Here is a 23,798-nt window from a genome sequence, read left to right as displayed (position 1 = left end):
CGGCCATCCAAGTCACTCTACAAATAAAAGAAACTTGATACACTTCTTCGAAAACCTCCGCAGGACCCTGAAGCATCGTATACCCGCCCGCCGCCGGCCCGGCCCCTCCAGAGCGCGGGAAGGCAACGGGGTACCCCGGCCGTTCTCGCTGCCGAGGCCGCTCGGCGGTCGCTCGGGACGGGGATAGCGCAGGCGACCGTGGAGCCAGCCGGCAGACAAGCCTCCACGCGAGGCGACGGTGGACAAGAGTGACCCATCCTCAGCGAGAGACCGCGCGCGGAGCACTCAGCTCGCTCACCCCGATTCACCCTTAGGCTCGCCTCCCCCCAGGAAGGGCCGGTGAGGGAGCGACGTCACGTGCTACCCACCGTCATTTTCCCACGTCCTATCGCCGCCACCGCCGGGCTAGCAGCGACTGAAGCGCACGCGCAGCTCCGCTTCCGGAGGCCGGTCCTCACTACCCACAATGCTCTGCCGCGCCGACCTGTCGCAAAGGCCGCGTTTCGGCGGCGAGCGAGCGCCCAGCTTTCCGCGCGGTGCGGCAGCGACGGCGGCCCGCGTCTCCCCCTCCTGCCGCGGGGCCAGCTATCCTGACGGTGTCCAGCTGCGCGCTTAAGTCTGGCCGGTGCCACCTGTCTCCGCAATGCCCCCCAAGAAACAGGCTCAGGCCGGGGGCAGCAAAAAGGCGGAGCAGAAGAAAAAAGAGAAGATTATCGAAGTGAGTTCCGTCCCCTCCCCCATTCACGCCGCGCGCCCTGAGGGAAGCAGCCTCCGGGTCCCAGCTCCTCCGCGCCGGCTCGCGTTTTTTGGGCCACGTGTCCGTCTCCTTGGGCGCAGTGTGGCCCTCTGCCCCTTCTTCAGCCCCCTGATGACACTCGCTGCGTCTCATAGCTATAGTGACGCTGCTGGCACCCCCGTACCCAGCCCTTGCTTCTCCCACACGCCTCCCTGCGCCGACCCCGGTGCCGAACGACACCTCCTCCTCCTCGCTCCGTGCCTGCCACAGGGTTTTGTCCTTGCGTAGTTATCAAAACCGAAGATGTTTCTGGGCTTGTGTTTAAAAAAAATAACGCCGGACGGGCTCAGACCAGACTCTCTTAGGAAGGCCAACTCCCGACGAGCCTTTATGTTCCTTATTTTCTTTACCCATCACCTATAATAGTTTGTTCAAGCCAACAAATGACTACTTTATGGTGTTTTCGATTCATCTCTAAACTGTTTCGAGTTCCTTAAAGAGTGGAGGCTTCTTTCAGGTCGCAGCCCACCGTGTTGTAGCTTGCTACACGTATTGTGAATTAAGTCGAATAACGCTTTAAAAGATTAGGTTTTAGTGTCGCTAGCTGTGATAAGTGCCCTACCTGACTTTGTTTTCTGTGGGGGGGGGTTTAGTGCATTGCGCCTGGACCCTTTAACGACCGAGGAACGCAATCGACGGTCTTCAGTGTTTTATGTTTGTCTCCCAGTGACTGAATCAATGAGATTCCTTAAGAAAGTGAACCATACTTAAAGATTCCATAAACGTACCGCATACCCCTCAATGAGGTATTTCTTCCCTGGATTCCTGCTGTTAATCCTCATAATTAAAGTAAATAGTTCCTGGTGTGGTTTGCATGTAACTGGAAAAAGCCATGGCCATTTTTTTTTTTTTTTTGCAGAAAGTGTGTCTGAATAATGGATAGCCTTTTGTAGAATAGTTAGTTCCTTTTTATTAGAATATGACCAAAATGCATTTTGGGTGTTTTGAAATGAGATGTTTATAAATTATTGCTTTAATAAATTCTGCTCATTTGATTTAATTAACATGCTTATGAAGAGTTCTAGTAACCTTGGCCAGGTTCCAAATCTGAAGCAGCACCTGTATTCTTATTACCTGTTTGTACTCATTGGAGCTGTCATGCAACAGCATAACCAGACTACTGGCACTTAGGTATATCTCTGGGGATGGTGGCCTGATGGCATTCAATGCTAAGTAAACCAGGGGCATTTTAGGGATGACGTTTTGTCATTTTCCTTCACTGAGTTTGAATTAACATGGTTGACCGTGATGCAAAGTAAAACTCCCATATAGATGTGAAATTAAATGTTACGTGACAACTTAAAGTCTACTTTATTCATTATTGAGCTTGAACTACATTAGTTCCCCCGTATCAGTACAGGATACTTCAAGACTGCCAGCGGGTCGGTGATACCCAGCCTTTCTTTATATACTATGTGTTTTCCTATATGTACATACTTACGTTAGTTTCATTTACAAGTTAGGCACAATAAGAGGTTAACAACAATAATAATAAAATAGATTATAACAATGTGCCGTAATAAAAATTATGTGAATGTGGTCTCTCTCTGACAACCTAGCTCATAACCTAACCTAGCTGGCTAGTAAGTGACTGGCAGGTAGCATAGACAGTATGGATACACTGCACAAAGGGATGATGGACATTCCAAGTGGGAGGGCAGGAGATTTCATCTTGCCACTGGACCAGGACACAATTTAAAACTTAATGAATTGTTTATTTCTGGAATTTTCTATTTAATATTTTTGGACAGCCGTTGACCATGGGTAACTGAAAACACGGTAAGCAACCACAGATAATATGGACTACTTTATATACAATTATTTGTTTCACTTTAAATTGGTAGGACTGGTATTTTTGTTTTAAGGGATTGTACGTGAAAGTTTTTTATAGTATCCCATCAACTGGAAATGATAGGTATATTATGGCTCCATTCATCTTGTAACAAGGTTATTTTTAGCATAAGAAAAAAGCAACTTTAGCTTCATTGATGAAGACTTTAAAAATGCAAAATAAGATAACTGCATTCTTTAACTGACAGAAAATATTCTGAGCAGGGGAAATTAAGCATGTTCCTCCCCCCTCCCCCACATATATGATGAGCGCTTTTTTTTTTTTAATTGTCGTTTTGTAGACTCAAGTGTTGCATGGTGAATAGATGTTTGCTATCATTAGAAAGGCAAAACAGTATTGTGAATTGTAGTGTTAAGTTTTACCATTTGTTGTGAAACTAGATTTATAGAGAATATTCTGTTATCCAGCCTGGTAAGGAAACAGTATATTCCATTTTAATAAATACTATAGGTAATTTTTTTTTTAAACTTACCTAAAGCCCTAGCATGTCTCAGTGGCTATTGCAAGGGATGTCAAAGTCAAAGTAAAGTATAATATATGACAAACTCTTAATGGACATTTTTGTAACTGGGTTCATACTGGGTGTTGATCTCTATCATAATTGTATTGGAAAAGTGTTTTATACTCTGTTTTGATTTGTAAAGACTAATACCTATTTCAGAGTATGGGTAATTTGGGGAGATTTTATAGTAATATGACCTGAAATTTAAGTTGTTCAAAACTGATAAGTAGAACATATGCTTTTAAGGAGCACTTTTGAATAGACTTTAAAATAAGTGGTTCCCTATCTACCTTTTCCCTTTTCTGTACCTTTGTTGCTTCCACTGCCACCACCATGGGCACTTACTGTAGAAAAACAACAACAACTTGTAGCTTTTGGGAACTCTTAAGGAAAGAAGTGAAAAAGAGGCATGAGAGGCCGCATAATTTAATGAAAGAAGCACCAACTTGGGGGTCAGGTAGACCTGGTTTGAGTCCCATGTTTTAAATAAAAATTTCAAACACTAGTTTTAGACATGTTACATTACCTATCTGAACCACAGTTTCTCAGCCAGCAAAATGGAGCTAGTTCCTGTATTACAGAGCTGTGGGTTAAATGAGATGACATGTAAGGTATCTGACATACAGTACATATTCAATAAATGGCAGCTGTTATTTATATTGTAAGTAAGAAGTAGCTAGGGGAAATAATCAGAGTAGCCTGCGCTGTCTATACAGTGCTTACTTTTTGTCACTTGAAATAATTTATTTATATTGTCTGTGTGTTTTTTCTTTCCCTCTTTAAACTCCCCAAAATTTCATGAATTAATTTGCATTAATGTGTTTTCTCTCTGAAATTAGTATATCAAAAAGCATTATGGTTAGACATTCACACAGTTGTCCTAAATGGCATATACCATTTGCTTTACTTAAAGCTAAAATTTAATAAACTGAAGTCAGCTTTGAGAAATGGAAAGAGGGAATTAATCTTTGGGCTTAGGGCAAGCAAATAGATGTCCTGCTAAGGACTTGTAGCGGCAAGGAAGTAGTAATACATAGAGACCTATAGAGATGGGTTCCAGGTGTGTAAAGGATGGAGCAAGAGACATAATTGGTGGTAATGAAAAACTTCGGCCAAAGTCAACTGTTGATTACTTGAAGCTGGATTAACCAGTTGTGGAAGGTCCATTGCCTGGATAGACTACAAAAATACATTAGACAGTGCAGGTGGGGAGGGGGGTTGACTAATGAGATAAAACGGTGCTAGTCTCTGCTTACCCTAGAGTCCCAAAAGGTAGACCCCAGTTATCTTTTATTTATATATATGTAATATATATTTATTTTTTTGATTGGTTTTAGAGAGAGGAAGGGAGAGAGAGAAAGAGTCATAGATTTTTTGCATTCATTGGTTGATTCTTGTATGTGTCCTCACCGGAGATTGAACCTGTAACCTTGGCATATCGGGACGATGCTCTAGCCAACTGAGCTACTCCAGTTATATTTGAGCACTATTCAGTATTGACTTGCCTCCTGCCCCTTCCTTTTTCTTTTACAAGCTACCCTGTAAAAGAAGCAGAATTACATGGTTGGGGAGGTCAGTTTTAAGTGAAATCTGGAATTCACTGAGAAGCCAGTCTTTTCTTAGAATTACTGCCTGTTTCTAAACTTTGTATTCAGAGTACCAAGTCTGAAATACAAACACTGTATCTTCCTTATAACCTAACCTTTGGGATCTTATTATTTCCCTAATTTTATCTTAACCATGACTTGGGGTTGATTGTAACCTCTTCCCACCTCATATTCCCCCTCTTCCAAATTCAGGTTAATTTTTAGGTAAGGATCTGTCCTAAAGAAAAAGGGAGAAAGCCCTTTTGAAGTATTACAAATTGCAAGCCATCCTATTTTCAAGAGGTGGTGTTGGTATACCAGATCCACAGTGTGGTATTCAGAAGACTTTTTGTCTACCAACCAGCCCAGTAACCTGACAAAGTTTTTCTGGGAAGTAGTTTTTCATGGTGGGAAGAACAAGGACTTTGCTTGGAGTCAAACACCTTGATTCAGATATCATCTGTCATTTAATAGTTAACACTTAGTGGGCCTGACACAGTTCTCCATGTTTTGGAGATCTGAGAGAAGAGAAACAGGCCATCTGCAAGTGATAACTTTACATAGCCCCTTTAATTCTCTCAGTGGGATAAGTAATGCTGTTTTAAATTGAGGAAACAGGCATAGAGGTTAAATAAATTTGCCCAAGGTTACTAAGATGGCAAGTGACAAAGGAAGGATTCAGACCCAGGATATCTGGCTCCAAATTCCTTGCTGTTAACCTCTGTGCTATATTGCCTCGTAGTAAATCTTTTAACTCTCACAACAATCCTAAGGGGTTAGTGTGAGATTCACTTTACAGATAAAACTGGCAAAGAAGGTAACTTGCTCAGTTCTGTTTGGGATTAGAATGTGGGCAGTCTGACTTCAGAGCTTATACTCTTAAAGCATCACATTATACAGCCTGCCCCTTATTAACAATATTACTTCAAGAGAATTGTTGAACTTTTCTGAATTTTAATATCTACTTTTACAGATAATAGTACAAGGCTGTTAAGAGGATTCCGTAAAATATATATTTAGGAGTTTATGTTTAGTGACTGCTAGATAAATAAGTGTCCCCTGGCTCTGTGGAAAAAATAAGTTCTGAGCTCTAGAGACTTTCAAAAGCACAAATTATTCTCTCTTTAGACTGCTTAATTATGTGCTAAAATGGTGTAATTGAAACCTTTTTCTTCTGAGTACTTTCTTTTCTAGCTGGCCAGGTCCCCGGGCCTTTTTTTATCCCTATGTTTTCATGTATCAGTATCTATCTTGCTATTTGGTCTTTATTCATAGTTTGCTTCTTTGTAGCTACATTAGGAGCATGGGTTGAACCCCAGTTATGCTCTTCTCTGGCAAGGTATATGTAGATGCTGTTGTACTTTGATAACCCCTTCCCCTTGTTCCCCCCATGAGAGCTCACTTTTTGTAAAAGTGTTGTAGGTGGTGGGATGGCGCCAGGATGGCACCAAGTGCCTAACTGGTGGGGTCAGACCAAAGCTGGGTTCAGCAAACCAACCTCGGTACTTGGGTTATGGCTAAGAAAGAATTCAGAGCCAAAACTCAGACTATAAGAGAACATTTATTTGGTTAATCACGGAGGTAGAAAAAGTAATTACTAGAAGAAATGGTTTTGAGAAACAGGTTATAGAGGCAAAGAAGGCCCTAGGAGTTTGGGAGTGAGGAAGCTAATACTCATGTGCCTGGAGGAGGGGGTAAAAAGCACAGGCACGCTCACAGGAGGAGAGGCATTGGGTCCTCCATCCTAATGGTTTTAAGGTTGGAGATCTTAGAGGAGGTCCCAAGGAAAGATCTCATTATAATATGCAACAGCTTTCCAGGTGTGTCCTTTCAGGGTTGTCATCTCCACTGATTGATTGGTTGGCTGTGGCTGGTTTTGTTGCTTCTCTGGGTCTGGAACTGAAATACAGGTGAAGCCTAGATGTTATCTCTAGGGAGGAACAGCCTGGGGGTCCAAACCACAGGACCAGGGATTTGCTAGGGGGGAAAAGGCTACCCTGGGGTCAAAGTCCCACCCTACTATTATCCATTGCTATGCACCTGGGGCTGTCCACCCTGATGACCTTCTGTGCCTGGCCCATCTTCCTTGCTCTGCTCACTCTGTCTAACTGCCTATCACAAAAGGAAAGTATGTCATTTCACACCTGGTTGCTGCATGTGATCAGTTATCTCCATATGTCACTTACCCTTGACTATCTTTTATTATAAATGGATTGAGTATTAAACTTTATTTATAAAAACAAGGTAAGCCAGCCATAAAAAAAAACTCACTGCAGAGAATTTTAGCCTGTATGTGCCTACTTCTGCCTTTTAAAAATATCCATAGGCTATAGAAAATTCATGTAGAATTTTGTAATATGTTGGAATAGTAAAACGTGGCATTTAAGTAAGGAGAAGTAAAATTTTTATGGATGGGTATAGATGTGATGAGTAAGGAGATAGTTCTCAATGAGAAATACTTTTTTAGAGCTAAAACCCTCTTAAACTGTCATCTTAAGAACATTGCAATATCTGTTTTATCAGTTTTGAGGTACTGTAAAATGATGCTGTGTTGGATGTTTCTAAATACTGATCCTATCAATGCTGTTTTCCATTTCCAGTTTGTTCAGGTATTCTCTATAATACTTCTTCCTGTTATCCTGTCCCTTCCCTTAGAAATGATTTCAAAGTAAAGACTGTTTGTGACTAAATACCTCTCAGTGGTCTTTGGTTACTTTCAAAAGTAAAGATCTTTTTGCCCCTTTTTTCCTTTCTGAAACCCACCCATAAACGAGAATAAGAAAAGGTACAAAGTCCATCTAGAAATTAGGAGGCATCTTTAGTTTTGAACCTCAGTTTATGAAGATGGATAGTGGGTTGAGTTGGTATCTGACTTAGTGTAGAGCAGAGCAGTCATGTCTAAGTTCCGACCTAGGCACTGTACCATTGAAAAGCAAGTGGATTTGCTCTGCAAAATTCTGGAAAAGTTCAACAGTGTGAGGAGTAGGTAATGCAGAAGGCAAGAGGCAGAAAACGGGGTGGGGGTGGGTAAAGTGATGGAGTAGCTGATAGTTCTTATTTCCCACCACTCAGCCAGATGATTACCCATGCAAGAAAAGGGGCGGGGAGATAAATGTAAAGGCCTTTCTGCTTTTGGAACTCTAGGCACAAAGGAAGTAGGGAGAGGTGGTTAGAATGTGATCCTGAAAACGGCTACTACGGAGTCTGTGCGGTAAACTAACAGACACCCTCTCCCACCTGCTCTGTTTCCTAGTCCTTTTAACCAGGGTTATTGCTCTCCCAGCTAGAGGATCCTTCTTCAGAGAAACAGAAAAGACAGGAAAAAAGACTTCGGATTCTAGTATTTGATAGTTTCCTTGCCACCCATTCACTTAGGATGAAGCCTACTAGTCAAGCCTCCTGCATTAGTTTCCCAGGGCTGCTATATATAACAAATTACCACAAACTGGACCACTTAAAACAACAGAAGTTTACTCTCACAGATATGAAGGCTAGGTATCTGAAATCAAGGTGTACGCAGAGCCATGTTCCCTCGTAAGGCTTTGGGGAAGATGTTTTCTTGCCTCTCTCTGGTTTCTGGATCTTCTGGCAGTCTGGCATTCCTTGGCTTAAAGCTGTGTCATTCCAGTCTATCTGCCTCATTCTTCACATTGCCTTCTCAGTGTCTGAGTGTCCTTTCCTCCTCTTATAAAGATACCAGTCATGCCCTGGCCAGGTAGCTCAGTTAGTTGGAGTGTCATCCCCTACATCAAAAGGTTGCGGTTTTGATTTCTGGTCAGGGCACATACCTAGTTTGCAGGTTCGAGCCCTGTCAGGGCCTGTATGGGAGGCAGCCGATTGATGTTTCTCTCTCACATCCATGTTCCTCTCTCTCCCCCTCCTCTCTCTCTCCCTCTGTCCCTCCTTCCCTTCCTCCGCTTCCCCCCTTACTCTCTAAGCATATCCTCTGGTGGGGATTTAAAAAAAAGATAGATACCACTCATTGGATTTAGGGCCCACCCTAATTCATTTGTGCCCTCATTTTAACTTACTACATCTGCAAAGACCTATTTGCAAATAAACTCACATTCTGAGATTCCAGATAGATGTGAATTTGGGGGGGATGCTGTTCAGCCTACTACAGTCCCCAAACACGCACGCATGCACACACATGCAATGCTTCTAAATGTTTTTGTACTGCATGCCTATTAAATATGAATAGCCACAGATCATGATTAGTGCCTTGCATATAATGAGCATTCCATAAGTGATAACTGCTATTTATATTAATAGTTTTCCCAAATAAAATTTAAAAAAAAAAAAATAGTTTTCCCAGATTACTATATTAATCCAGATTTAAGTAACATCTTGCTTTTTAGTTAGGTATACTTCAATTTTAATATTTCCATTTTTGCAACAGCTAGGAATGCATACTTCTCAGTAGTTTGAGTTCTTTAAATTTAATTGTTTTAAGGGGATAACTCTACCCAAAAAATCAGTCCAGAACTTAATGTATCTTCTTATGCAGTATTTCTAAAAATGTGTTCAATAGTACATAATCCTTCAGGATACTATGAGAATAATGCATTGTGAGGTAGAATACATTCCGAAATTGCTGCCTGCTGTATCCCCTCTGCTAAAGGCTCTAAACTCTCTTGTGCTTAAAATTAAAAACCCTATTAACCAAGCATTTCCCTATTAACCAAGCATTTACTTGTCTATAGGACTTCTTATTCTAGTATAGCAACTCTGCACATCCTGTAGAACTGATATTCCAAAACACTGGAAAAAGCATCATGGCGTAACAGATTGAATGATGATAGTTGTAAATGTGTATTGAGTTATATAGAATTCTGGGTGATGTTTTGAGGTCATATGTTGCCTTCACCTGATGTTTTAGTGTTTTGCCTCTGTGTATAGCATAAGAAAGAGTACATTTCTTACCAATAAGTAAATGAAAGAATGATTTTTAGATATGACTGAAAAAATAGATAAATTAATATAAATGGCTAAGATATTTTTATACTCTCATTTAGGACAAAACGTTTGGTCTGAAGAATAAGAAAGGGGCAAAGCAGCAGAAGTTCATCAAGGCTGTCACTCATCAAGTTAAATTTGGTCAACAAAATCCACGTCAGGTAAATAATTTAAATTTCTGCATTTTCTTCATCCAGATATAATACAGCATCTGTTACAGATAAAAATATTTGGTATTTCAAATTGGAATTCTATTCTACAAACTTCTCTGCGTCTTGCCTGTGTTACTCAACAGTGCCTCTTAGATATTCCTCTAGCCATTTTGATATAGTTCTTAATTCTAATGGCCACACACTATGGGAGTATACTGTATTCATCCATTTCACTACTTATAAGTGATCACTTTGTTTTCAGCTTTCTGACTCTAAGAACAGTTCTACAAGAGATATCCTTGTGTGTGTGTTCTTACATGCATTTGTGCTTTTCTTTCTGTGGCATAAATTATTTGGTGGCATATTTCTAGATCAAGGGAAATGGATTTCTGATTTTAATAAGCTTTCCTGATCACTTGCCATAGAGATTGTAGTACTTCACATTTTCATTTGCAGTGCATGAGTTCTAGGTACTAAAGTTTTTTCTAATGTTTTCCAATCTAATAAGTATAAAGTAATACCTCATTTCTACTTTGTTTCCCTCACTAGTAGTGAGTGTGTCTGTTCATATGCTTGTTGACTATGTGGGTTTGTGCTTCTCTGACTTGCCTATTCAAATTCTTTTCTTTCTTTCTATTGTCAATATATGAGACACCTTTTGTCTGCATTTCAGTTTGTGAGGTTTCTATTACATTTAGTTTTTGTATTGTCATATACGTTTAGCTTTTCTTTTATATAGTTAAAAGGTCTCTCTACCACTAGATTATTCATGCTTTTCCTAGATTTGTTTCTAATTCTTTTCACAGTCTATAATTTGTCATAAAAATTTATTTTATATATCACTAAATTTATTTTCTTTCAAACGAATAGCCACTTATACCAGAATCATTTATTTTTCTTGGCTTTTCTTAGTGCATTTGTTCCATATGAATTTTGAAATTATTTTATTCATTGGCAACTCATTAAAAAAAATATTAGCCCCATTTTCTTCCGGTTCTTTAGCTCTTTCACATTCTGGAATTTAAGATTTTATAGACAGATTTTTATTATAAAAAGTACTTTTGTCACCATCATATCTCATTTTCCTTAACTTTTAGAAACACTTTTTCTTATCTGAGAATACCAGAATATATATTTGTGAGATTATTTACCTCCTCTCTGAAACACTGATTCATGCTGTTTATAAATTTGTGTCTCCAACTCTTTTTTTTTTTTTTTTTTTTTTTTTTTTTGTCCCCTCTTACACACAGCTTGATTCTAGAGCCAAAAACTGTTGATCTTCTGTACCTCGTTTAGTAAAAATATATGCTCATGCCTTGGAGTCAGATCAACTTGGATTGAATCCCCCTGTCTTATTTGTTACATGATCTTAAATTATTTACTGACACTGCTCTTTATCTATATAGTGAAAGGACTTTCCTTGCAGGGTTCCTATGGTGGTTAAATGAGAACATGATGTAAGAATTCACTTTGTTCCCTTGTTCAATCCTATTCTTTCTCCCCGTTTTTTCTTCTAGTGGGAAGTATGTTGACTGGTAATTTCACGTGTAGACCCAAGAAACCCATAAAATTTGTGGTGATAGTTAAGTTTACTAGTATATTCAGTACTTTTTATTATTTCTAAAGTATCTTACCTGGGCTCTTATCTGCAAATATGAGGTGCCTAACATTGGAAATGAGCAGCAGTCCTGTTGTTAAAGCTGGGCAAGAGGTGCCCCACCATAGGCCCTGTACTACAGAAGTTGATCCTACTCTGTTACCTCTGCTCACAGGCAGGGAGTCAGTGAGGCTAAGGATTGTGTCCACCCAGACTGTTCATCTCTCTCCACAACAGCTCAGGTCATACAAAAGACCATGTTACCCTATGTCCATCTTAGAGTATACTGTGCTGCCAGTATGCCTGAAGTAATCAAAGGGAGGATGTGTGCTAGGAGTGTGGCAGAGCCTGGATCCATACCATGTCCTCCCCTGCACCTTCTGCCTTCCTGCACATGTGGTGGGATGAAACTCAGGATGGGAAGAGGAAGAGCCAGGGGTGGACTCTTGCTTTACTGCCATGCTCCAGTGTGGAACTCATGGGACCTGAGCATTTTAAAGCTGAGCCTGTCCTTCCAGGCATAAGGTATATTTGTCAAGTAGGGGTACAAACCATGTTTTATTTAACATTAGTTTGATTTCTAACTTATAAATATTTACAAAAATGGTCTTTGGGTCTCCACTGTACTCTTTCTCTGGTCCTCACAAGTGTTTGAGATGGGTCTAATGATCAAAGGATAATTTTATTAAAAATAAAGTGACTTAGCCCAGCTAGGTGTGGCTCAGCGGTTAAACATTGACCTAGGATACAGGAGATCGCTGTTCGATTCCTGGTCAGGGCACATGTCCAGGTTGTGGGCTCGATCCCCAGTAGGGGACATGCAAGAGGCAGCCGATCAATGACACTCTCATCATTGATGTTTATCTCTCTCTCTCTCTCCCTTCCTCTCTCTGAAATCAATAAAGATATATTTTTACAAATAAATAAAGTGACTTAAAATTTTAAAAACTTTTCCTCATTTTTCTGTTTAAGCACATCCACCGCATGGTTGGTGTCAGGATTTGTAAAGTCTTTAACCTTGTTATTACATTTAGCCATTACCTTCCTAAAATTTCCTCTTCCTTGATTACATTTTGTCCTAGATTTTTTCCTATTTCTTTGATGGTTTTTGATCCTTTTAATGGTCTTTTTAGGGTCTTAGAGTTTGTTTAATATTGCTATTCTTCAAGGAACTGTTTTCTGCTCTTGTCATTTTTTAAGCTGTCTTCGAGTAACCTCATATACACCCACAGTGTATAAGCTGTTCTTTCGAAAAATCTTTATCTCAGAGCAGTCTCTCTCTCTCTAGGTGTCAAGATCCATGTCCAGCTGCCTTGTATGCTCCACCTAGTGCTCTGTAAATATCTCATACTCAGTATATCTAAAACTGAGCTTATCTCCACCTTCTACCCTGAAACCTGTTCCTCCTGTATTCCCTGTCTTTTTTTAACAGCACTAACCGTACATATAATCCTAGTTCCTTATACTTCACATCCAGTCAATTAGTCCTATCGGTTCTACACCTTTAAGAGCTCGCTCTCACTTTTCTCTATCCTTGCTACTAATGCCTGTTTTAAGCTCTTGTGTTTTCTTGCATACAGCAATTACATTAGCTTCCTAATTTTCCTTGCCTTCATTCTTGGACTCCTTCTAGTCCACCCTCCACAAACTTGCCATTGTGATCTTTATAAAATACAATCTGATTGTGTCACAGGCTTACCTATTCTTCCACCTACTGATATAATCCAAACTTCTCATTGATGTTTCTCAGACCTTGTTCCTACACTTCCCTGTATCTTTGCATTTGCTGACACTCACTGGATTCCTTTTCTTGCCCATCAGGAGAATTCATCCATACATTACTAGCTCAATCTAATTTTCTTAGGCATATAGCATTTCTTGTTCCCAGAGCACCAATGTATTTGTATTATAGTTGTTGACATGTCTGTCTTCGCACTAGATTCTGAGCTTCTTTAAATAAGCATCTTTGTCTTTTCATCTTTGTATTCCCTGTCATCTAACATAGGACCTGACATATAAATATTTGGATGAATCCTCTAATCATATTAGGTATGTAAATTGTGTGCCTGGAACTATATCATATGTATTGTTTGTTTTGTTTTGTTTACTTTCCCACGTTGACTTGGCCCAGTGTTTTTTCACAAAGGTCCTATAGTTATTTTGGGTGGTACAGTTCTTTATTGTGTGGAACTGTGCATTTCAGGATGCTTGCATCTCTGACCTTCAAAAAGTGCCCATGTGTTTCTGGGGAGTGGGTTGTTACAAGAAGAAAATCATAGGTGAGAACCATTTGCTAAAAATGCTGGGCATGTAGCAGATGCTTAATAAATGCTTATGGCTCTAAGCTTCTGAGTATGCTTTTAACTTGGCATGGTACCATTTATAAATTTTTTTTAAGTAACTGCCACAAAATTTAGCAGTTTTGTTTAATAGTTTAACCACACCATTTAATATATACTGAAAAGCCATTGTGAAACTGATATTAAGAGGTAAGGACTATATACATATAAATATCCAAATGTCTTTGTTATGTTAGTGCTATAATGTATATTACTGTATAGTGTAAACAGTTATATGAAATCAAATTTTTATATTATACCTGGGAATATTATAGGTAGCACAAAGTGAAGCTGAAAAGAAATTGAAGAAAGATGACAAGAAGAAAGAATTGCAAGAGCTAAATGAGCTGTTCAAACCTGTAGTTGCTGCTCAAAAAATAAGTAAAGGTAAACTTTAAAATATCAGAAGTGTTATTTTTATCAAATGTGATTCATGTTTAAAACCTCTTAATTTGTTTTGATGTATATTTTCTTTAGATCATAAGCTGACTGTATCTGCTATGAAAATGATACACCCTTTGTCAGTATTATCTACATCAATGACTTTCTTACAGTTCCTCTACATATGTGCACATCTGTGTCATTGTACAACTATGACTCCAGCCAGTAGCCCCCCTACTTAAGGCAAAATTAAGAATTTAGACAGTCTACTAGTTGACTTATAATATCCAGTCTTTGGTAGTATACAAGGCAAACCTAGGGTTGTATAAACTGTAAGACCTAAACACTTGACAGTATACCTCCATTTATATGTCTCTTTTGCCTCCTGCCTCATTGACTACAACTAGAAAGTGACTATGGAATAACTTATATGTTTGTTTAGTTTCCCATCCCCTATCCCTTTTCTTGATAATAATAAAGGAAACAAAAATGTATATAAAATGCTGTAGAAGAAGTTGAAAAGAAATGTCTTACTGAACACCCATAAGTGGTATTTTCCTGTCACTTAAGTGAGTAGAAAATAAGTTAACCAAAAGTAATTATATCTCACCTAGAAGCTGTACTTTATGATCTGGCAGATTGAAATACAAATACCATATGCCATTTGACATAGGTGCGGATCCCAAATCTGTGGTGTGTGCATTCTTCAAGCAAGGACAGTGTACTAAAGGAGATAAGTGTAAGTTCTCTCATGACCTCACTTTGGAGAGAAAGTGTGAAAAGCGAAGTGTTTACATTGATGCAAGAGATGAAGAACTTGAAAAAGGTAATTTTTAAAAAACATTTTCTTAGAGATAAATGTCTCTCTGACTTTTGATTTGTTGTTACTAAGATATTTAGTAGCTTGAAGACTATTTCAGTATTAGTAGACTGTAAAGAATAAATGTTGTTTTTCATATAATCTGAATTTACTACTTTATGCCTTTTGATTAAGCAAATGAAAATGTTTAAAAACCACTTAGTTACTTTGAGTTCGTCTCTCACCCTTTCTTATAGTACTACCTTCTCATTTGCTTAGACTACTTAGGATTTTGGTGAATAATCTCACACACTGTTTATTCCTACCTTTGGTGTTTTGAAGAAAGTAGATTGTCATGAGTCTTATAATACAGCTTTGTTGTCTAAGGAGATATGCAGTGTGTTTTGGGAACAGCAGATAAAAATACAATATTTAGTTTTCATTTCTCTTTTTTTAGATACTATGGAAAATTGGGATGAGAAAAAACTGGAAGAAGTAGTGAACAAGAAGCACGGTGAGGCGGAAAAGAAAAAACCAAAAACTCAAATAGTATGTTCTTTTCTTGAATTGAGTGGTATTTATCATTAGGGACAATTATGTGGCAAGATATTTGCTGCTGTTACTGGATCTCTTCATAAAGATGAGGTTTATTGAGCTTTGTTTTTAGAATTTACAAGTGTAGGTTATACAGAATTCTTGTTCAAAAAGTAGCTTTTGAGGACCATGTGACTGGAGTCCTTCAACTGTCATTTTCTAAAGTGACCTTTCTCAGATGTGGATGAACACAATCACATATTCTGATAAGAATTCTTCCCTTATTTTTTGTGCAAAATGAATGGAGGGAGAACTGTTAAACTAATCCACTTAATAACAGTAGGGAAAGTTTTTAAATCACAAGGGTGAAAATATTGTTACATATGAATTGCAGAATGAGTGTCTGGTAGGTAATGGCTCTAGTATTCCAGGAAATGTACTTTTTAAAATTAGCGCCTTGTTTCTCAGACCCTGCATTCATGTTCACAATATTTATTGTGCAGTTACAGTGAAAAATCTAGCTTGTGCTAGAAAAATTGTAAAAGCTAGTTTTACTTACATGTGTTTTATTTCTTTAGGAAAGAGGTGTTGTATGTATTAGTTAATTTGTCCTTCTTATTTGGAAAGTTTATTACCTGAGTCTTCAATACAATTGCATCTTGCTTTTTTTTTTTTTTTTACGGCCCCCCCCCAATTGATTTTAGAAAGAGAAAGGGGGGGGGGAGAACGAAACATCAATGTGAGAGAGAAACATCAATCGCCTCCCAAATGTGCCCCAACTCAGAACCTAACCCAAAACCCCCGGGTATGTGTCCTGACCAGGAATTGAGCCTGCAACTGAGATACATGCCCTTGCCCAGAATCAAAACTCGAACCCTTCAGTGAGCCAAACCGCCTAGGGCATGATTAGTCGTTAGGTCAGACCAAAACAAAATCATTGGTTTTATTTTTTATAAGCATTTCTATTTTCTCCTATTAAAAAATCAGACTTTTCAGATTACATTTACAAAGGCTAAAATTAGGCAAATCCTTTTCTATAATTCAGAATTTACAACATTTTCTAAGAAATTTTATATAGATCCTCTTTGAAGAGAAGTTACTGTTAAGTGATTTTAAGATTATATACGTATCTGTACACAGGGTACTCGGTACAGAATGGTTAGCTAAGGTTGTGAATAAGAATGTACTTGTTTTATATACCTAGGCATTTACCTTGGAAGTGGACTACACTGAGTCACTACTTGTGAATAATATTGTCTCTCTAGGTGTGCAAGCACTTTCTTGAAGCTATTGAAAACAACAAATATGGCTGGTTTTGGGTATGCCCTGGCGGGGGTGATGTTTGTATGTATCGTCATGCACTCCCTCCAGGATTTGTATTGAAAAAAGATAAAAAGAAAGAAGAGAAAGAAGATGAAATTTCATTAGAAGATCTAATTGAAAGAGAGGTAACTAGTCTCTTTTCCTACATAAAAAGAAAAAGCAGTATTTATTGTGAAATTTTAATATTTACCACTTGGGGGCAATAGCATGTTGTTACGAAAGGGAAAAAATATGATCTTTTCCAAAATTGCCTTACCTTTTAAATTACCTTCATATGTCTAAAATGTAAACCAAGCCATAATCATTAGCCAATTAAGACATTAATTTTAGGATTATGAAACAATTTTCTAAGTACTAGCCACTAGCTTATCAAATAAATTGTTTCCAAATGATTGCTATATTAGTTTGTCAGTTCATTAAAATACTTAGTATTCAGATTGATTAAATCTCAGAGGCGGGGTGGGTGTGGGGAGGTGGCAGGAAGAGATTAACCAAAGGACTTACATACTTACATTCATAGCCCATGATGAAGAGCTGGGTGGAGTGGGGCAGACGGGGGTAAAATGGGGGACATCTGTAATGCTGTCAGCAAAATATTGAACTTGAAGTTTTAGACATTTTTCCCTGATGTCTTATTTTTTTTCCACCATTTTACTAATCATTAACATTGTATGGAAGGAGGCAACTCCACTATAGTTTGTTAGTTATATGTTTTATATCATCCCTGGGCTCAAAAGGAAATTGAGTCTTATTGAAAATAATTTTCAACTACTCATCTCTGGTTCAGCACAAAAGAATTTTAGTCTATGAGTAAATGGTGAGGTTATTAGAAATACTAGCTTTAGGGTTGTACATTTTAAACTATATTTTGCCATGTCTTACATAATTTATATTGTCTAAATGTCTAATTTTTTTAATTTTTTTTGTTTGTTTAAAATATTATAGATGTCCCTTTTTCTCCCCAATGACCCATTTCACCCTGTCCTGTCCTATCCCATCCCCCTCCCCAGTCCCTCTCCCCACCATTGTCCATGTCCTTGGGTTGTGCATATCTGCATATAAATTCTTTGGTTACTCTCTCCACCTCTACCTACCCTCCCTCCTCCATCCCTCTTACATTTGTCAGTCTGATCTATGCTTCCATGTCATTGAATCTATTCTGTTCATCAGTTTATTAAGTTCTTTAGATTCCACATATAAGCGAGATCATGTGATGTTTGTCTTTCTCTGCCTGGCTTACATTTGTTCTTAAATGGACTTATTTTTGTGTCTCATGAGGTAATACACTGTAATAACAAATATAGACTTTGGAGTCAAGTATATTCAGGATTGTTTGTATTCTGGTCTACTGAATATTAGTTGTTAATCTTTGGTAGATTTCCCCTCACCCTCTGTTTGCTTATTTGTGCAGATTAGTGTGTTAGCATATATTATAAAGCATTAATAATGAATATCTAGCAGATGTTCAGCAAGTATTACTTTTCTGTATATTTATTACGTGATTATTGGCCCTGAAGAGCAGGTGCTATTTTTTTGCTTATTTTTTTCTCACCTACTGAGGAACACAAATAAAACTTGAACATTGAAGTTGTTATGGTGTTTTTCATATTTATTGTTTCCAGCAGTTGACTTGTATTAAAACAATTTCTCATAAGTTTTCTGTTCAATTTTGAAACAATCTCTAGTTCAGAATAATATATTTTATTTAGAAATGTTAATCTCTGGACACTGGTTTTGCTCATTGCTATGTAAAATAAAAATAAACCGGTTTGTTTTAAATTTAATGTCTTCATAACAGCTGCAGGCAAAGACTTAATTGCATTAAGAGAAATGCTATTATGGGTGACCTGAGGGAAAAAATTGACTCTCTTATCTTGCAGCGTTCTGCCCTAGGTCCAAATGTTACCAAAATTACTCTAGAATCTTTTCTTGCATGGAAAAAAAGGAAAAGACAAGAAAAAATTGATAAACTTGAGCAAGATATGGAAAGAAGGAAAGCAGACTTCAAAGCAGGGAAAGCATTAGTGGTATGTCCCAAATGCACCCAATACATTCTTTATTCTTTCGTTCATTTTATAATTTGTGTGTTGTGCAAGATTTTATCCCTATTTAATCATGTGTACGTCTAAAATCAGTGATCAAGAAATGTGTGAATTTTGTCCTGAGTTGATATGTTTATCTGAATAGATCAGCGGTCGTGAGGTGTTTGAATTTCGTCCTGAACTGGTTGATGATGATGATGAGGAAGCAGATGATACCCGCTACATCCAGGGAATAGGTGGTGATGAGGTAAGAGGAAGCTTTGGCACCACATCTCATGTTGATTGAGAAAGAGAATGGAGAGTGACAGTAGAGCAGCATGGTTAAGAGTGCCAACTCTGGGCCTCAGTTCAAATCCTGACTAACCTGGGAAATTACCTATTGGGCCTCCACCCTCACCCGTAATGTTGACATAGGATACTCCCTAATCACAGGGTACTTGTGAGAATTAAATGAGTCAGTAAATTTATGTTTTCTTTACAGAACTTAGGGCAGTACCTGGTATATAGTTAAGCGCTTATATATATTAGCTGTAAAAAATAAGTGTTTTATTCTCCCTCTAAAAGAAAAAGGCTGTTTTTTTTTAATACTTAAAAAAAAATCATGGAACAGAGATACTAACTTAAAAAAGCACAGCCCTGGCCAGTGTGGCTGTTGGAGCTTCGTCCTGTACACCAAAAGGTTTCGGGTTTGATTCCCAGTCAGGGTGTATGCAGGTGGCAAGCAAATGATGTTTCCTCCTTCCTCTCTTTAAAAAAAAAAAATTTACAAATTAAAAAATAAATAGTACAGAGTAGGAAGAAAGAGACAATAACAGAATCATTTGGTTGTAGGCAAACTTAGTAATGGCAGAGAGGTGACTGTTTTTTGTATGGTTATAAAATTCTGACTTCTGTCTTGCAGTTGAAAGATACAAATATCGTATTCTGTGTGTAAGAGTGTGATGTCAGAGGAAGAAGCTTCAAATATGGCACTGCTGTTTTTCAAGAAGTTTAGAAAAGTAAATTTGGCAGTAGTCAATCATTTGTTTTCACTTGACACTAGTAATAATTTTGTTTAAGGTAAAAGGAAAGCAGTTTATGAAAATTGTTCTTGTTAGTAACAACTTTCTTTTCCATATATTTTTAAAGGTTGATGATTCAGTGAGCATAAATGACATAGATTTAAGCCTGTACATCCCAAGAGATGTAGATGAGACAGGCATTACTGTAGCCAGTCTTGAAAGATTCAGCACATACACTTCGGAAAAAGATGGTAAGTATGCTAACTTTTGTGTGATTCTAAGAACTAGGATGCTGTCTAAAGGACGTTAGACCAAGCTTGGCAAACTTAGATGCCTACAGTGTAGGCACCAGATTAGTAACCATAAGTGTGTGGTTTTATTTACTGTAAAAGTAATGAGTAGTAGAGGCTGTAGAAATGGGTGGCTGGGAGTTAATTGAAGCCATTAACCAAAACTAGAAGGGGACAAAAATGAATTTGGAGATGTAGCTAATGAGTTCAGTTCAGGACCTCATGCGGGTGATATTTTGGTTATCAGAAGTGGCCAGTGTGGCTCAGTTGGTTGGAGCATCATTCCACACACTGAAAGGTGGTGATTTCAATTCCCAGTCAGGGCGCATACCTAGGTTTTGGTTTTGATTCCCGGTTGGGTCACATATGAAGACAACCAATCGATGTTTCTCTCTCACATTGGTGTTTCTCTCTCCCTGTCTCTCAGAAGTCAATGAACATGTCCTCGGGGAGGATTTAAAAAAAAAGAAAAGAAAAAGTGGCATTGGGTGCTCTCCCTCTCTCAGGCTCATTACCTTTGCCTTTCCCTTGCCCTCATAAACTCAAGGGCCCTTCTTTTGCCTCTGTAACTTGTGTCCTCAGCCTACGCAGCCCAGCTGTCTCACTTCTGCTGCCTTTGTAACTTACTAAATAAACTTTCTCATAATTTGCGGGGGGAGTGACATTATCTATGATACCGTGTAGACGTTTGCAGAAGGAAAAAGTTGGATAGTCATTAAGCTGAGAGTGAATGAGTTTACCCAGGTGCAATAATAGGATGAGAACATCTGGAGCACACTGCAAACATTAGTGTTTTATAGTCAAAAGAGGAAAAGCCTGGGAAAGACATTGAGAAGGACAGAGGATATTAAGGAAAGAGTTTCAGAAAAAGCAAGTAGGGTGAATTGGAAATAGTTCTTTAGTTGCAATTAGGGAAGGAGTTGTAGGAACAGGGTTCCAGAGTTTATCGGGCTGTAACGCTATGAGGAATGAGTACATACCGCTCACTCTTAAGAACTTTGGGGGGAGATGTGGTCACGGGAAGGGGTTTTTTAGGGTATACGAAATCTACATTTGACAGGCCATAAGAGAAGGATGTGGGAGAGGAGGAAAACTGAAGATGAAAGGACATTAGTTGTGGAAGCAAGAAATAGAGGTATAAATAATGAGTTCAGTTAAGAGAGAGTGGAGGCAAGGCTGGCTAGGTATGTTTGGAAATAAGGATTGTTGATGCAATTTATATCTAATTGTGTCTTGAGTCAAGAGTTTGAAGAGAAGTAAAACTTTGGCGTGGTTACAATGACAGGAAAAATAAAGAATACTTATCAAGGCACCAATTGAGAGAGAAAAGGCTAAACCTTATTTTTACAGAAGTGGAATACAAGTTGTAACTTGAAAAACAGGCCTGTTCTCCTGAGACCTGAGAATGCTGTCAGACTATTGTAGGCCTTTCGTGACAGTAGGCGTAATTGCAAGTACTTCAGAGGTTTTGATCCCCAAGACTTTGTCATCAGAGATTTTTGCAATACAGAAAATCGAAACTATGCAATTAAAAATTGTCTTTGTGTAAATGTTGGCATCATTGAACAAGGGAAGGCAGCATTTTTGTTTTCTCACTTATAGACTGTAAGGAAAAGTAGCTGCATGGCCCTGTGTTCTTTTTTCACAATTTGATGACATTATGAAATGTTTATGGATTCGTACTCATTTACAGCATTACCACTAGTGTGATTTAATTACTATATGCAGAACCAAAAGCTAAGTGGCTGCTTATCATAAACATTTTTTATTCCATAACCATTTATTGGAACAAAATATTATATGAATGTTGACTGTTTAAAACCTTATTGCTAGATCATGTAGGGAACATGAAGTTGTATAGGATAAATCTTCTCCTCAAAGGTATGAACCATTAAGCAGTGAAATGTTTAAAATGAAACACATTTTATACAGGTGTAGGTAATTGGTACAAGTAAGCTCAGAAATGAAAGATCAGCTCTTGCAGGGAGGGCTTTCATGGAAAGGGGGAAAGGAAATGTAGTATCAGTTTGTGACTGTCAGTTACCGGTGGACTAGTGTTTTCTGTTTTTAGGCCTTACTGATTTCAATTTTTATTTTTAGAAAACAAATTAAGTGAAGCTTCCGGAGGTAGGGCTGAAAATGGTGAAAGAAGTGATTTAGAAGAGGACAACGAAGGGGAGGGACAAGAAAATGGAGTCGTCGATGCTGTTCCTGTTGATGAAAATCTTTTTACCGGGGAGGATTTAGACGAACTAGAAGAAGAATTAAACACACTTGATCTAGAAGAATGACACCAGACAAGTCCGTGAAAAATTAAGCCAGCTCAGCATGAATTGAAATTGACTACTTTAATTTTTTTCCACCTAGAATTCTTCAACAGGATGTTTATTTCCCATGCTGATTTTGGAGGGCTTACTCACCTCCATAAAAGGAATATTCTCCCTACGTCTTGTCTTCTGACTTTGGCTACATCTCATAGTAAGTTCAGAGTAGTAAATTGAAAATATGGTCATTGCAGAAAATGATTGATTGTTGTAACTGTGTCCACTCAAGTAGGAAGTGTTACTGCTTTATCCAGCTTTTGATTTTCATTGGGCATGTGTTACTACAAGGACAACATAAATTTAAATTTAAAATACCTTTATTTAATGCAGTTTTTAATGGGTGACTTTATTTCTTTTGTATTTATATGTTTAAAAGACTGCCTAAAATACGAGCTCTGTGCTTCATAAAGGAAACTGCATATGCAGATTCAGTGTTGTATGTTTTTGGGCAATTAGTTGGACCTTTAAAATGAAACTTCTTTAATCTGACAGGATCAGCTGCAGTGCCCTGTTATAAACTGTTTTAAACTTATCCCTCTTCTTTATTGCCAATAAAGTTGTAAATAAAGACCATCGTACATTAAAATCCAAATATGGGCCTTTTTTTGTGTTTTAAGTTTTCCTATGAAAGTTTTCTTAGCATTTCTAGCTTGAGGATTTTATCTAAATATCTGTTATAGTTAACTATCACAGAAGGCACAGACATTTCAAGAGCTCTCTTAATACTGATTACAGAACTATGTAAGTACTGACAGTACTACTATGAGCTTACTAAAACTAATACTTAGCTTTGAAAAAACACCATAGGTGATGTTATATGAAAGGGTAATTCCCAAATTGATCATCAACCTAATTAAATATCACCTACAGTTGAACCAAATACTACTTAAGCATCATTGTGGAGATCTGTGGTGTAATAATAGTATATACTGAGTTTGATTACTCTATTTGAAAGTGTAAACAAATCCACCAAAAAACTGGACTAGGGGCCTTTGACATAGAAATGCCCTGAAAAATTAGGGTAACACATTTAAAATGGGCACAATTCGCTAATGACATACTTAGTACTAGTTACATCTTTTTATTATTTTTATGAAAATGTATTTTCATATATAAGCACTTTTGTTATTTGCAAATATAAATGGATTTTAAGGCAGCTAAAATAACACTAAATATCAGGTGACCTGGGCCCTAATCCCATTTCTGCTTCAGGTAAGTTGTATGATTATTAAATCTCTGAATCTTAGTTTCTTCATCTGCATATTGAGTTAAAGTGCTTCTGAATTGTAAAACCTAAGAAAACATGGTTGTAAATCTTGTTAAA

General features: G+C 38.0%; 1 protein-coding gene across 1 annotated transcript; it reads left to right on the top strand.

Moving 5' to 3' along the window:
• The first annotated feature begins 569 nt into the window (after positions 1 to 569).
• ZC3H15 (zinc finger CCCH-type containing 15) lies at positions 570 to 23,066 on the top strand. Its single transcript, XM_016212427.2, has 10 exons — positions 570 to 718; positions 9,752 to 9,853; positions 14,056 to 14,167; positions 14,835 to 14,987; positions 15,418 to 15,509; positions 16,760 to 16,942; positions 18,698 to 18,844; positions 19,005 to 19,106; positions 19,988 to 20,111; positions 22,251 to 23,066. Exons 1-10 carry the CDS (start codon positions 644 to 646, stop codon positions 22,439 to 22,441), a joined length of 1,281 nt encoding a protein of 426 aa, XP_016067913.1. The 5' UTR covers positions 570 to 643; the 3' UTR covers positions 22,442 to 23,066.
• Positions 23,067 to 23,798: the final 732 nt, after the last annotated feature.

The sequence above is a fragment of the Miniopterus natalensis genome, chromosome 8 (genome assembly GCF_054644295.1).
Source record: "Miniopterus natalensis isolate mMinNat1 chromosome 8, mMinNat1.hap1, whole genome shotgun sequence".
Lineage (NCBI taxonomy): Eukaryota > Metazoa > Chordata > Mammalia > Chiroptera > Miniopteridae > Miniopterus > Miniopterus natalensis.
The sequence above is the reverse complement of the archived record's forward strand: the minus strand, read 5'-3'. Positions and strand labels throughout refer to the sequence as shown.